Source organism: Rhizomucor pusillus, assembly GCF_041956525.1.
Source record: "Rhizomucor pusillus strain CBS 183.67 unplaced genomic scaffold VTP01scaffold_7, whole genome shotgun sequence".
NCBI classification, from domain to species: domain Eukaryota; kingdom Fungi; phylum Mucoromycota; class Mucoromycetes; order Mucorales; family Lichtheimiaceae; genus Rhizomucor; species Rhizomucor pusillus.
The window spans coordinates 746,662-761,861 of record NW_027192149.1 but is presented as its reverse complement, the minus strand read 5'-3'; the positions used below and the strand labels follow the sequence as shown (position 1 = coordinate 761,861).

The window sequence follows — 15,200 nt, the reverse complement described above, 5'->3', positions numbered from 1 at the left end:
AAACTCGTAGACAGACGAAGCCAACAGACACTGCAACACTTGTTCAGAATTTCTCTCTGCTATCGATGAGCAACGAGCCAGCAGTGAAAAAAATTGAAAAAGAAAAACGACTGCCAATATGTTGATCAGTTGATCTATGAAGTTACAACTGTGTGTAGTTCGAAATTGCTGCAATGGATATTTTAATTCAGAAAAGCACGATTGTTGGTACATGACCATTTTTCATGACTTCCATAACCAATCCTTCATCGTATCCTATAAGGTATGTTGACCCAAAAGGGTTCTGCTCGCTGGATCCTCGCGTAAGGATGACTGGTTTGGATTGCTCAGCAGAAGCGCCATTGAGTTTTTCAGCATTTACTGCGCCCTTCGCTTTCCAAGGTATCCTCTTTTGCATAGTGCTTATCTAGGGCATCGAATTGCTTCTAGCTATAAATCTCTAAGAGCCAAGGATTATCGTCCCGTACCTTCATATCTCCCGTGATAACATTTGGAGCTACCAATTCGGGCGGTTGATCCGTGTCGACGTCCACGAGAACGTTCGTTTTTTCCTTCTTGATATGCTCTACAGCATGTAAATAATATTATTCTCTCATGTTATTTATAGAGCTAATTACCGTTCTTCTTCCCGAAGTGAATTTGATATGGACATCGCTTGTACCTAACGTCACAATTCCAGTTTCTATGTAAAGATGCTTAGATTGCTATAGTTTGTTACCTTTGAAAATCATAGTGTCCAGGTATGTTTGCGTGTAAAACTATCTTTTTACACGTATGCTTTGATCCGTCAATCAAAATATCGATGCCAAGATGGTAATAGTTCAAAAAGTAGTCTGTAAGCTGCACTGCTGTAGATTCTTTTACAAGAACGCACCAGTTAGCTGTATAAACAATATCGAGAGCGCAAAAACTCTACCTTTCTCTTCATCGTCCGCACTACTGGTGTTGTGAGTTGTAGCTTTGTTGCTATTGCCGTTATCACCGTTATTCTTGCCACCATTGCTGCTGGCTTTTCCGGCGATGCCTTTTGAAGTAATAACATCCTCCGCAACATTTGAGTGTATCTTCATCTTATCCTCCTCCTTGTAGAACACTCTCGAAGGTTTTCCGAGATCCGCTAAGATCTCCTGTGTGGTTGATACATGAAGTAAAATATCGACCTTGGTTGTTGAAAATGCGCCTTGGCTTTCTCGGCTACTACCATTCGATTTATCGTAATTGGGAAAAAAGATGCTAATGCCTTTGCCCAGCTATAAATGCTTTGATCAGTTGTGTTCGATTGCGTACTAGAAAATCATTCAAGTACCTTTGCCTTGATACTTTCGGCTTCCCGTCGGCCCATCCGCCCGTATCGCAAAGAAGTGCTCGCATTGTGTTCAGCAATGACTTTTGGAAAGGAGGGGACAGTAGCTTTCTGCCACTGAGAGTTGCCAGTATACAGATAGACGCGCGATGCTATGGGAGTGGTGCCATCAGGTAATTCGAGGGGAAGATCTTTGGAGAAAAAAGTCAACCGGAGAGTAAGGATTTTTGGCATAGTAGAAATAATGCGCAATATACGTTGATATACCTGTTGAAGATTTATACAGATTCTTGTGACGAGCAGGTATCGGAAAAGTAAATGCTAGGCCCTGCAAACGGTTATTTATGAAAATTGTAATTATCGATCGTGCTCGGTCAAAGGCTTACAGGGTATTTCAATGTATAAATCGATCTCTCCCAGTCAAACTCTCCGGGATACGTTGGTCTTTTTGTTTTCGATGGTAAGTATTCGTCGTGAGTACATAGCTGTATCTGCCACACTACCCGTGAGCCTACCCAAACGATCTGTATATCTGCAGGAAAGTAGGTATAGACCGATCAGAGCTAATTTAGGGTGAGTCACTCACGCGGCGAGCACGGGATCCTGCAGCTAGCAAGTACCTGACATCGCTATTTTGATACGTCAACTTGACCTTTGATGGGTCGAAGCATTCGATCGATTTCATCCGCTGAGAACTACCATCGAAGCGCAGATTGATACCATTCAAGGGCAATGCAATGATAAAATCGTACTTGATAGGTTCCTAAATCCGCAGCTGTCAGGTATCGAATGTCCTTGAGATAAATATCCAGACACTGCGTACTTCCTGGCTGTATTTTAGCTCAACCGTCGAGAAATAGTGCGGACGATCTTTTAAAAGCTGAATGGTGTCCCACAGTGACGAGCCTACGTATGTGATTCCAATTGTAAACGTTTGCACGTTGCTGCAGCCAGAACGTGTACTTTCTTTACATAAAAAGGTTGGCAAACTTACCCAGTCGAAAAGGACCTAAGCTTCGCCCTGGAATAATCAGAAGCTCTAAACGATTCGAGAGGTGATTTCTGTCCGTCTTTGGGGATTCCGTGAAAGACATGAGGAAAGCTGCATAATGCCAGCATTGCCCATATACCACTCCGCTTGGTCACAAGATCAACCAGAGTACTCCAGGTACATAGTATTGTAAAGCGAGTTCCGCTCCATATATATATGTATATATATTAATCTATACTACATACTTCACGATGTATATAGTAGCAAATAAAGACCACGGTTTTCTGCTGCGTGACTAAGGAATCATGATCCCTAGTACTGTAGATTTAGCCCAGTACGCTATTCCGGGTTCACTCGCTGCAGACTGCGCAGTAACAGACACAATGTAGTCTTCTGATCACAAAACTGTATAGAAACAAAGACGGTATCCGGTATTTATTGGTCTTTATCGATATGACAGCAGCAACAAGGAAAACAACTGTTCAAACATTTGGGCGCACCCATGTTGATTGAAGCTGCTATTTCGGTTAGCGAGAGAGAGAGAGAGAGAGAGAGAGAGAGAGATAGTGCGTGTGCGTGTGTGTGTGTGTGTGTGTGAGCTGCCGCGATGCATATATCTGAAAGAGGAATCGGTTTGATGAAGGGCGGGCCAAGGCGGAAATGTGATGCAAAACTGATTGATGGGATGTAGTTTATATTCGCCACAGCAAGACAAGCAGAACAATATACGTAGCCATGGTTACCGCTGTTGTGAGGATAACCCAATCTCCACTTGTTTTGAATGGAATAGACAAGTCAAAAACGTCTCCTGCGCTTCGTCGTCTCCAAACAGCGATGGCAAGCATTGCAAGGCCAAAAACGAAAAAGGTAATACCGATTTTGTAGAACTCGCGGGTGAAGATTTTCAGTATCAATAAGCCTGTAGAGAAAGCTGCGAGGGCTGTACGCCAATACGCCCCTTCAAACGTCCTCTGTCGAGCTATGCGAGTTGCAAATCAGACTTTAGAACTCCAGAGCAATGAACTGAAGCCGATCAACACCCTCTCGTTGCTAATTACCCCTCAAGTCTTGTAGCTCTGACTGGGTCAGCAGCACTGACTGTTCGCGGTGGCCTCGTATCAGTCGTTCCTGACGATGCTTCATTTTCTCATTTGACGAAGCAAATAAAAAATCAAAGTTCAATGCAAGAAGGGCCTTAAAAAAGCCGTGAGATGAAACAGGAGACACCGCACACACTCAAGTTGAAACTCAGGATCAGAAAGTGATGTTGTCCCTTGCGCCGTTGAGTGCGGAGCATGTTAATTGATAAATGCGGCCGAGGAAACCATGTTGCAAACCTTTACTTCCTTTATCTTGTGCTTCAGTAGCAAAGCCGTCAATATTGATTGTTTGCTTATTTGAATGGAAGAGGATATCCTAGAGAGACAACAAAGGAGGGAATAAATTACGCAGTGTAATTAGTCAGGATATGCGGGTTAAGGAACAAAAGTAAAAATTAAAAAAAATAAATAGCCGTCGCCAATCAGTAAATGAACAGGAGTCTATGTGCGTTTCTACGCTGAGGAATAAAAGAAACCAGTGCCCAAACCATTGGGTACAGACGGTGGCTCCAAGTGTCCATGCGGCACTTCCACTCTGTCGCCAGCGATCTGCAGCAATTTGACCTTGACGCCAATTTCCGTGAGAGAATGGAGGTACTCTGCTGTTTCCTTGCTGCTGATGCCTTTATCGAGAAGCAGGCTGAAGCCGTCTCTCCATTCTGAAGCTTGCGCCGAGGAAGAACAGACAAACTCTGCCAAGGCGGCACCGTTCTCCCCTACAAGTGCAAACGATAGACCCGGCGTAGCTTCCGACAGCGATGGCACCGCTGAGCTGTTTGCACTACTTGACAAGGACGGTACAGCCATACCAGCATTGGAGACTTTTCTACTGAACGTCTTGATATCTGACACGGCGCTTAAATCAACTTTTCCCGTAAGTTGATCATAATTGTGGATTATGGGAGCTAATTTATCGCTAAAGTCGCCAAACTGGAGCACCTTTTTGGATGGGCTCAGTTTGTAGTAACGCCAGCGCTTTGCCGTAGACGATGGCTGCATGACATTAAGTGCTGATGATGTGCTGGTATTCAAAGTGGAGGAGGTATTGGTTGAACTGATCGCGTTGCTTGCATGCGCAGACGCCGATCGCTGGGCGGATGCTGGGCAAGGAAACCAAGCTCCTTGCAGCAAGCAGCTAATACGCTGTCGTTTTATAAAATCATAGGATTGCCGGTTGAGTCGTGCACGGAGGTTCCTAAAACAGCAATCATTGTTTGCGTTTAGGAACAAGATGCAATGGATCTCGATCTTTGATTTTTACCTGATAGCTTCGCGACCTAGCAAATCATCCGCCCACTCAAGTTCTTTCAATCGACGATCGCGAATTACAGTGTACGGAGTGTCGAGCATAATGCGATTAAACTCGTATATATCTTTGATGCCGTCACTCTTCAAAGTAGCACGTAATTGACTGCGAACTAACGCCGACACTTTGGAAAAATCGGCCGTCGTTGCTTCCATCTCTTGGAAAATACGATAAAAGCATTGCAGAGTCGTCGACTGGATATAGTCAAAATGCAGTAAAAGAGGCTCGAAATCTGCCGCGATATCTACAAATTTATCAGTCATCCCATTCTCTTGTCCAAATTATTGCCCAAATTATTGTCCATATAGAACCTACATCCTGTACTAATGTTCCAGTGGCTACACAGCAGTTCTGTTACTTCGATGCTTGCTTTTGCAAACGGACATCGTTTGCCTTCGGGTCGATGGATTTGCTCAAGGATCATCTAGATCGATAAAGTCAACCAAACGTGGGAATGCAATATTCTTGAATTCATCCACATACTTTTGCAAACATATCCTGATTCTGTGTCGCAAATGCATGCATCCTTTCCAGACCAAACACGCCCGTCCTTCCAAACTCACGATTCGGTACTTCTGACTATGACCGCATTAAAAAATTGCATTTTGTTCGGGTCATTGTTTAATACTTACTGAAAACCCTAACTTGCGCCATTTTCTTGCGCCTGGCAACTGCACGTCTGCTACTCCCGCTGCTTCCCAGATAGCATTTAGCATTTGAACATGACGCGGATTATGCATAGATATCTGTGTCTTCCTTCGTCGATGTATATTATGTATAAATGCTGCCTGGAATTCCAAAATCTGTTCCTTGAGCTCGTCCGATGGGTGGCCGTTCATTAATTGCTGTAAGCTTCTGTTACGTCTAATCGTCTCCCATTTGATCAATTTCCTCCACATACCAGCACGTATTTCCTAACATTTCCACGTTCAATTCCTTCCAAAAGTTCGCTTCTGTGTTCGTCTGTCACATTCTTCAGGAGCGCGGTCAATAGAGTGAGGCTGTTGAGGCACAGGGTATAATCCGGGCTCTGAAGGCGTTGAATTAGGACAGGCAGCAGCTCGGGTTCATTCTGGAGAACACGATGGATTGCGGAGTAGCCAGCGACCTCTGACTGTGGATTATCGCTGCTAGGAGTATACGGTGCTGCTGGACGCTCTGCAGACACAATCTTGATAAGAATTGCAGTTGCCGGGCGACAAATTGTCACCAAAGTTTCCGATACAACGATCCGTGCTACTTCGTCCACAAAGTCAGCGGTCAGAGAATCCCAGCATGCATCGTGTGTTAAAAGCGAAGCAAACGAGTTGAGCGCGTATGCGAGCGTATTGCCATTTTTGTTGCGAATGATGTTACATAGAGACTGCAGACCACCCCGGTCGAGAAATTCTGCTGCAAACTCGGGATCCTATCCTCCACCCTTTCGGTTAAATAATGCCCATTATGTTTTCTAAACAGCACTTGCCTTTAAATACTTTTGGAGAGAAAACGTCGCAACTTTAAGCACTTCTTCTTCTTTGGCTGAAGTCTTTGCTGCGTGACCCTCAGCGACATTGGCGCCGGCTGACATCCGCTTTACAAGCTTCTCAGCCTCTTCAGCAGTTGGAGCCGGTTCGAATTCACGAGATGGTCGTGACATTGATCGAGGAGAGATGTGCGAGGGAGCACAACCGTGCAGCATGTTCGAGCGGCGGTTTCCCGATCAAATGAACTCAGCCATCTTGCACAATCAAGCAAGCTTGCATGAAACGGTTGAAGTCCTTTCTCTTGAATTAAAGTAGCCTTTTTCCTCTACTAAAACCTTGTCGACATACTTGCGTTGGAGCTCCAGTAATCTGACTGGTTTACATTGTGGAAAGTCAACAATGAATTCACGAAACTTCGATTTCTTCGAACTAAGTAAAAGAAGCTGTTTGTTTACAAATAAAAGACTATGCAAAAGACAACGAAAGAAAATTAAAGACTTGTAAATTTGATTCTAAAGTAAGATAGGGAAAGGGTATATATAAAGTAGTCTTAGACTTGTTTCTTCTCCGTGACATAGTTGCTGGGGAAGAGTCCAGAGACTGGGTTTCCTGAACCTGAAGACAGACTTAGTAAATAATAAAACCATCGGCATGCCTGATATTTACCATCGTCTTTGTACCCCATCCACCAGACATTGTCACTGGTATCAGTGACGACGATCGGTTCCCCAGATTCAAAGCCCAATTCACCATACTCCTTTGCTTCGAACGGATATTTCGCTTCGTATAATCGCGGTGACTCGTCGCTTACCGGAGCGCTAGAGTTTGCATTTGCTGTTGCTGCGGCCATCATTTCTGCAAATGTCGTCGCTCCTCCACTGCATGCTGCAGCTTGCCGTGAGTCCATGTCTCCAGAGCTTGAACCGGGTTCATCTGCCATCTTTTCTTTGGATGGTCCTGCTGCTGCGCCTGCAATTGCAGCGGCAGCTCCGGCTCCAAGTGTACCAGCCTGGGCAGCATCCAGCATATCCATCAAGCTTGAATGTCTATTTTGGGGTGGCATGTATGAATCCATAGGCTCTGGAGCATCTGGGTCAGCATTGCGTCTCTTGATGAAAAGAACTCCAAGTCCAGCCGCAACAAGCAAGAAAATGACGCCTAGTGATACCGCTATGGAAATAAGAATCACTGCTGGAACAGGAAGGTAATCTATAATCCTTCATATCAGCCCTGCGCTCATTGTTAATTCCCAGTTTTTATACTTACGTCTGATGCTACCAGCAGTGCAGCACTGTGATTCATAGAATATCTGTCGTAGTAGTCCAGATGTGCCTTGCAACTGAGATGTCAATGCATACGGGAACCACTCTGAGCCGTCATAGATGGCTGCGCTAACATTTCCGTATTTTTCAAGGTTTAGATGGCCCGCGATCAGCAGCATACTGTTTGAGTTGGCAGGATAACTGGAGCCTGATGGTGACGAACTTATTGGGACAAACATTATTTGCTCCAATTGACTGCCTTGTCCCAAGTTGCTCGCTTATAGTAAGATGAATAAGTAAACACTGATCTCGGTACACTGATCTCTCTTTGTACTTACTTAGTGGAGTGAATTGCTGACCATCCCATGTTCCTATGTACCCGGCAGACTCATTACTGGAGAAAATAAATCAGCATCCCTCATAACAAGCACATCTACTCTGCTTACGACGAACCTGCCACCAATAATCATCTGATCTGGTCCTTCCAGGATGACAGTTGGAGTGCCAAAAAAGCTTCCAGACGTACCAAGCGACGAGGCAGTCCAAGTGGATGCTTGGTTCGCTATCTGTGCCACGGACGCAGGTTGGTTATTGACATTTATATCACCGACAACGACAAGTCCGTTGTTATTCACGAGGAGGTCGTAAACATGTCCGCTAATATCACTAGCGATCACGTTCCATTGGAGAAGCTCGACATCCAGCTTGCACACGGAAGGACAGTTCAAAGAACCGACATTTGTAAAATTACCGCCGATATACATCGCTTTACCATCTGGGGACGGTTTAACCACCTCCACGATACCAGGTGTATTGTTATCACCTTTTAACCCAATATCAGCTGCTTCGGAATCATTATGCGCATTGTCTGTTACATACCATAAACGCTGCCAATGTCGATGTTTGTACGATTTTGCAGATCGAATATCGCGAAACTCACTGGCCGGCTACCGTAAAAGTCTCCACTGAAATTGCCGGCGACGTATAAGCGGTCTTGAGCCAAAGCCAATGATTTGATCTCCCCTTCTAGTTGTCCAATGCCGGTCCATACACCCTCTTGGTACAAAGCGAGGTTTGAAATATTATTGTATTGGAATCGGCCTCCTATGATTACTGCTGTCCCGTTGTGATCGCTTGTCGCATTATGCCAGAAAACACCTGTATTGATTACTGCATCTGCAGGCTCAAGTGTGAACAAAGTCCAATTAGAAGATGAAGATAGCGTTGCCGCTCCATCAGCTCGATAGGTCTGTGCTGCTAGTATCCGACCAGCCAACAAGTTCGCAGTATCGTTCAAAGATTGGCTTCCTGCAACTTGGCCGACAAGCAAGGAGGTTGGCTGGATCCATTGTTGAGAGGAAATATTCCACATCCCATTGCCTGGAGATGGAATCGTCGAATTGTCACCAGCGGTAGCTTTTGAAAAGTTGCCAGACACATTCAATGTAATGTTATCCGACGAAAGCCATATCTTGTCCACCGGTCCGTCGACGCCCTACATAGGAGACAAAAAGGTCATCAGTTTCCACTTCTATTTTTATATTCGCAACGACCCCACCTGTTCCAACGATGTCCAGGTCGACGTAGAAAAGCTCAACATGGCAAGATTATTAAACTGTGCATTGCCTATCGCCCTTGCCAAGCTATTAAAAGCACCGGCTACGAACAATGCTGCATCGAAGACGGTTAGTTAAAACTTAACAGGTCAATATAGCGATATATAGTCGTACCGGCATCGGTGGCAAGGGTTGCATAAACTGTGCCATTTACACCATCATTTGGCAGAGGAACAAAGCGACCGATTTCGTAGTCATATGAAACCAGATTTTGGTACGTGCTGTTTGCATCCGAAAACTTTCCACCAACATACAACACGTTGCCTCGCGATGCATCAATTGAATGTACTGTAGAGTCTATTGCCAATTGTTCTGTTGTCATACATGTCAGTATATCCGCATATATAAATCATTTTGTCCACGAAATCTCACCCGAGAGGGCATTCCATGCTGGTTGGATGTTTTGAGTGTAATTTTGAGGACTATATTCCAGAATACCGGACATGGTTGCATTGGTGCCGTTGCGAAGAAATTGCAGTGTTTCTGCAAACAGTGTTACGGTGTTACCAGTTGCGGTCGCATTTGGAGCAACAGTGAGAGTTACTGAGGGACGATAGCTGCCGGATGCAGGCGCGATAAATCCGCTGTAGATTAATGTACTTTGGTCGCTTGTAGTTGTTTGATCTATCGTAATCGAGGTCGGTTGTGATCCAGGAGAGAACTGCATCGACAAGTCCACCTGTGTTCTCTCGTTGCAAGAGCTGCTACCAACGCATCCTGGTGTTAGGGCATAGACAGTGTAAACACCTTGAGCTGGGATAGACCTAAAGAATAAATTTAGACAGAGTAGTCAAGTATACACCCGTCCTCAGAAATACTTACGGATAGTATGTGACTGAAACGTTGGTTGTTGCAAGCTCAGAGGCCGGTATAGAAGCTGTCAGAAAGTTTTGGTACGTTCCATAGACAAACCTCTCTTGCCAGTTTCCTGTCACGGATGTCGATGCATAACTGCTGTTTGAGCAAGTGTTACCACCTGCATTGATACGCGGGTAGACACCAATATCTGCAAGCATCGTGGGTGTAAGCTATATATAGCAGCTGCAGTAGCTGAAATAGTATACCTGATTCAAAGATTTCGACACTACTTAAACCACCGCCATCACCATACCACGAGTCGATCTGAATACGGATTGCATTGGTGCTTATCGAGTTCAAAACGGTGAAATCCTGGTATGCAATGGTTGGATCGTTGGAAAGGACGCAATTAGTTGTACAAGTCGTCGTTTCGTGCGTTGTAGTATTGGTGTAAGATAGCTCAAAGTACTCATTTGATCCCAGTGCTATGATACTTGAGCAAATGTCAACTTTGATCTTGTGCTCGTTTAACAGAAATATATCATTTATATACCTGAATATTTGAGTACCTCGATTATCATAGTGCGCATTGCCTATTCGAAACAATGAAGGCTGCACTGGATATCCAAAAGATGCCTCCCAATAACCTGGTACGCCATCTTGCAAAAGCCACGGCATCTGAGACGCGTTGCCGTTGTTACAGACGATGCTGCTTGGATCACTGTAGTTACCGGACATGGCACCATTTCCGGACGTTATTTCCTATGATAGAAGTGTAAAATGTCTAGATCTGACAGTGCCGATATTTTAATACTTTACAGTTGGGGAGCCCATATTGACTATTTGACTCGTGTTGGCGTTGAAATACTGCCCATCGCCTGTCGCATCAAATCGACCGCCGAATAGAATCGTATTCCGGACCGAGTTTCGAGTGATGGTGTAAACAGGACCGTTGAAGCCTTTCCAGGGCACGGGAATCCAACTATTGTTACTAGGTACCCAGGTTGCTGCATGGCCTCCGTAGGAGGATAACGAATCATTCGATACGCCAACGGGTGCCGAAAAGTCACCGCCTGCGTAAACTGCATCTGAGTCACAAAGTAGTGTCTGTACGCCTCCGTCGAGGCCCTGACCGAGAGGTGAAAAGGTGTTGGAGGAGGTATCAAAACGTGCAATATTGTTGAATGTATTGTCATTAAGCATGCTGAAGTTGCCGCCAATGTAAATATCGTAATGATCATTATCGGTGCCATTTTGTATCGTGCAGATCGTATTTATGACGCCATTTGAGGAGGCCAATAGTTCATATGTACCATAGCTGTTTATTAAAACGGATGACTGGGCAGGATCTGAGATAGCTTCGAACTGTCGTGTATCCTTAAAAGGTGAAATGCCAGCAAAAGCACCGGCGAAGCCGAGTTGACCGATAGCATCGTATTGTATCTCGGGTAGGTCGATGTTGTCGGCGAGCACAGTTTGAATGCTTATGAATGACAAGAGCAGTAACGACAGCCAGGAGCTGATCCACTCATGCCCATTCATCGTTTGTCACTCTTTCTTGAATGCTGGAAGAAAAGAATGACTGGTGAATGAAGGCAAATGGTGAAAACGTTATGTATGTCGTATGCTTTTTTGGCTGACGGTCGCTGAACTAAAAAGAGTAAAAGAGAAACAACGAAAGCACGAGTATGAGCGAAAAAAAATCGGTGCGTAACGTAAAGGTCGACTCCGAGGATATTGCGCTTATTGCAAAGAAATGAAAGGTCGAGATCGGCTTGGTCTGGCGATTAACCAGTATCAATAAAGCACGCAACAACAATCCGTAAATGTCAAAGAGGTGCAGAAAGCGTGGAAGAGGGGAAATTCAAGACATGGAAGGAGATCGAGAGGGAGAGTTGAGTGAGGAGATGCCCGTTTTCGGACCATCATGGTCTTCATTTCAGGTACGGGTCACCCAGCGCTAACGTTACACACATATCCGCCATCTCCAAAATGGCGAAGCACTTCAAAACAACTAATAAAATATCTTGCGCCTCAGCCTTGTATGCGTTTTGTTATTACATGGAAGACTGGGACGTTTATAGTCATTGTTACAGGCACGGATTAAGTTTAATAACGATAAGTCTTGATGGTTACGACAGGCTGCAAAGAAAAGGAAAATCTTGATTATGCTTTGCTAAGGTTTTGCATTCACTGCTTACTGCAGGGACCAAAAGACGAATTCAAATGATGTATTGTTGTAGTAGAAAGTATGGGATATCGAGCAGGCGGACCTAAATCTCTGTTTGGCAGACTGGTCCCACATCCAATCGAACAATCAGCTGAGCGCGTTTTTTTAAAGTAAAGGGACTTAGCTTGTTGAAGGGGTGGTATGGGTGAACCCTGAAATGGTGCAATATCTTATAGCCATTTGGGATTACGCTGCCGAGGGACAGTTTGAATTGTCCTTTAAGCAAGGCGATCGAATTAAGCTTTTAGAGAAGCACAACGATGACTGGTTAGTACTCTCTGCACTCATCCGAGAATCCGTTTCCCCGATGCTAAACTGTCATTGATAAAGGTGGGAGGGTTTGTATCATTCATGTCCAAAAACCAGCCTGATGAACCGCTGACGCACTGTAAAGGAGAACTAAATGAGGAGATCGGCTTCTTCCCTGCCAACCGAATACGCCTGGAAACCGAGCAAGGTTAGACGAGAAACAAGTCGATATATGCACCGCAGACGTTCATTTTTGTTATATCATAGATGTGCATGAGAGGACTCGGGGATCAGAGGGGACTCGTGCAGAATCAGCAGCATATCCATCTACAGATATATTTGCTGCGGGAGATCCTGCGTCCTTTTCCATGACGAGCACAATTAAGGAACATGCTGTCCAGGCAGATGCAAATAGTGAGCATGAAGTGGCAACGCAATCTATGCCTGCTCCTCCGCAACTTCCTCCTCGAAATACTTCACAGAAAAGCGCTTCTGTGCAGCCTCAACTACCACCACGACCTTCAAATGATGTGGCCTCTCCGCCAGAGCTTCCTCCACGGCAAGCTCACAGCGAATTCATCGAGCAACAGGCCATGCACGATACATCTCGGCTTGAAAACAAAGAGGCGACGCTGGTAGATGTCTTTAACGATGATGACCATAATAAGAACGATAATGGATATCCGTGGCAAACGCCAGACGACTCCGTAAACCTCCCTGCAGGCTGGCAATATGCATATGGTGATTACATAACTCGTTTGATGCATCATTCAAGTTACTGATGTAATGCCACCAGACAATGATGGCACGATTTATTATTTCAATTTACAGACCGGAGAATCTCGTTGGGATAGACCCGAGGCTTCTTTCGATCAAACGACGCAGTCAGATCTCTTATCGCCACCACTGGCAGACACATTCGATGAACTTGATACGTCAGAGAAATTCCAGAAATTGAATCCAGACGACTTGAAAAAACTAGTATGTATTTAGCAGATAGAGCAATCGGCTGCTTTTCACATGGATTATATCGGTATGTATGTAACTAACATCTACTGTAGCAACTAGATCAGCTTCATCCTGAGTGGATTCGGTTGCAGGGCTTTGTGCAAATGAAAATGGCGGCTGGCAAAGAAGATGGAGGAAAATTAAGTTCTTGGAAATTTTACTACGCTGTGCTCTCCAACGGATTTCTGCTTCTTTACAAGGACAATTATTCCAAATCCAAGGTACGATACAGAGTATTTTAATTGAGAATGTGGAGGAAGATTTTTGACAATTTGTTGACTGCAGAAATATACGAAACCTCTCATACCTGTTGGAAGTTTCGATCTGGATTCCTGCCAGATTGAACCCGCTAGCAAAAATGATACCAAACGCAAGCATGCATTTTTGATTACAACTCCAAAGAAAGTTACCATCTACGTCCAGACTGCCAATGAAAAGGAATTAGCAGCGTGGTTAGATGCTATCATGCGCGAGCTGATTGCAAGAAAAGAAGGCTCAGCTGGGGTAAGGATCTGCTTTGGAGTCTTGTGAGTAGAAGAATACTAAATTATCCTTTATTTTACTGCGTATCTCTAGGAGGATTCCGGTAAATACAATATGAGCATTGTGTAAATGACCGATAATTAACGCGATCCACCGAAGAGATTTTGAGGTTACTAAAGAACTTGACTATCGATTCTGAACAAATGAAAGTTAACAGGAAGATGTCTCGCAAAACGAGTGCTAAGGGTAAAGTATTTCAAAAGGCTGAACTCTATTAAATAAATACTGAATTGAAAACTTTTTTTAGATGGAGACGAAAAAGATGATCAGAAAGGAAAACCGAAATCCTTGGGTCATTGGTTCGGTAAACCTGGAAAGAATAGCGACAAGTTACCTCGACAAGCAGTTGCCGGCACAACTGTTCAAAATTCAGGCAAGTTAAGCGGATTAAATATCGGGCAATGGCGGCAGGTCTAAGGTCGTATGATAAAAAGATAACTGTGTATTCGGCGGTTTCCTTACTGTTGAAGAGGAGGAAGCTGTCCCTCGCATTGTACGCTGCTGTATAGAACAGGTTAATGCTAGAGGTAAAACTGCGCGTTTAAAAACTTTCTTAAGCAGAGTAGTTATAATACAAAGTCTAGGTATTAAATCCGTCGGTATATATCGCCTGTCAGGACCAGCATCTAGCATCCAAAAATATAGATCGGCTTTCAACAAGGGCAAGCTTGATTCGAATATTCACGTACTCAATCTATATCCTAACTTGTTTGTCTTTAGGTGAATCAGTTGATCTTTCCCAGGAGCCGGATATCAACGTGGTTACAGGCTTGCTGAAACTATATTTTCGAGAACTCAAGAATCCTTTAATGACATATGAATACTATGGCTGGTTCATTGATGCTGCACGTAGGTGACAAGAGACCAGATTCGAATACTTGCGTCTGATCCCTTACTGTCCAAAGGGATCCCCGATTATGATGAGAGAATGTACCGTATCAAATCAATTATTCACGTTCTTCCTGAAGCGAATTACACTGTCTTGGAATATTTGATGCGGCATCTCAACTACGTAGCAGCATACAGCGATGTGAATAAGATGGAAACATCGAATTTGGCACTCATCTTCTCTGTCGGTTTGCTGAGATCGCCGCAGGAAGATCTCAGCAGCATCATGCATACAGACTTGCAAAGCAAGATCATTGAAGCTATTATCCAGCAAGTAGACTGGTTCTTTGAACAAGACCAGGATGAAGAGGAACCCCAGGCTCTGTCGCAATAAATATAACAATGAATGCACGCATCATTGGTACAGTTCGATGGCTTTGGCGCATTTTTATTATTTGCTATATGGACTAGCTAATGCTGGTCATCTTGCACGTCTGCAA

At 44.4% G+C, this 15,200-nt stretch overlaps 5 protein-coding genes across 5 annotated transcripts; 1 reads left to right on the top strand and 4 right to left on the bottom strand.

The window, feature by feature from the left end:
- Window positions 1-187: 187 nt before the first annotated feature.
- VTP01DRAFT_9772 (uncharacterized protein) lies at window positions 188-2,397 on the bottom strand (the record flags this gene model as incomplete). The annotated part of the gene is made up of 12 exons (XM_069389034.1): window positions 188-406; window positions 468-565; window positions 618-661; window positions 719-857; window positions 917-1,250; window positions 1,307-1,494; window positions 1,571-1,631; window positions 1,690-1,747; window positions 1,819-1,866; window positions 1,924-2,066; window positions 2,127-2,209; window positions 2,298-2,397. The coding sequence occupies 12 exons, from the start codon at window positions 2,395-2,397 to the stop codon at window positions 188-190; spliced, it is 1,515 nt and encodes a 504-aa protein (XP_069240191.1).
- A 589-nt stretch (window positions 2,398-2,986) lies between these two features.
- VTP01DRAFT_9771 (uncharacterized protein) lies at window positions 2,987-3,437 on the bottom strand (the record flags this gene model as incomplete). The annotated part of the gene is made up of 2 exons (XM_069389033.1): window positions 2,987-3,273; window positions 3,353-3,437. 2 exons carry the CDS (start codon window positions 3,435-3,437, stop codon window positions 2,987-2,989), a joined length of 372 nt encoding a protein of 123 aa, XP_069240190.1.
- A 410-nt stretch (window positions 3,438-3,847) lies between these two features.
- VTP01DRAFT_9770 (uncharacterized protein) lies at window positions 3,848-6,339 on the bottom strand (the record flags this gene model as incomplete). The annotated part of the gene is made up of 7 exons (XM_069389032.1): window positions 3,848-4,589; window positions 4,656-4,944; window positions 5,016-5,124; window positions 5,184-5,279; window positions 5,333-5,545; window positions 5,602-6,108; window positions 6,166-6,339. 7 exons carry the CDS (start codon window positions 6,337-6,339, stop codon window positions 3,848-3,850), a joined length of 2,130 nt encoding a protein of 709 aa, XP_069240189.1.
- Window positions 6,340-6,716: 377 nt separating this feature from the next.
- VTP01DRAFT_9769 (uncharacterized protein) lies at window positions 6,717-11,384 on the bottom strand (the record flags this gene model as incomplete). Its single annotated transcript, XM_069389030.1, has 13 exons — window positions 6,717-6,781; window positions 6,833-7,375; window positions 7,433-7,705; window positions 7,767-7,822; window positions 7,882-8,251; window positions 8,308-8,923; window positions 8,987-9,099; window positions 9,159-9,356; window positions 9,417-9,808; window positions 9,867-10,050; window positions 10,109-10,335; window positions 10,396-10,604; window positions 10,662-11,384. The coding sequence occupies 13 exons, from the start codon at window positions 11,382-11,384 to the stop codon at window positions 6,717-6,719; spliced, it is 3,969 nt and encodes a 1,322-aa protein (XP_069240188.1).
- Window positions 11,385-12,229: 845 nt separating this feature from the next.
- Window positions 12,230-15,094, top strand: VTP01DRAFT_9768 (uncharacterized protein; the record flags this gene model as incomplete). The annotated part of the gene is made up of 14 exons (XM_069389029.1): window positions 12,230-12,339; window positions 12,403-12,410; window positions 12,467-12,529; window positions 12,589-13,062; window positions 13,118-13,302; window positions 13,383-13,550; window positions 13,615-13,833; window positions 13,906-13,915; window positions 13,972-14,058; window positions 14,120-14,245; window positions 14,307-14,399; window positions 14,457-14,534; window positions 14,593-14,721; window positions 14,778-15,094. 14 exons carry the CDS (start codon window positions 12,230-12,232, stop codon window positions 15,092-15,094), a joined length of 2,067 nt encoding a protein of 688 aa, XP_069240187.1.
- Window positions 15,095-15,200: the final 106 nt, after the last annotated feature.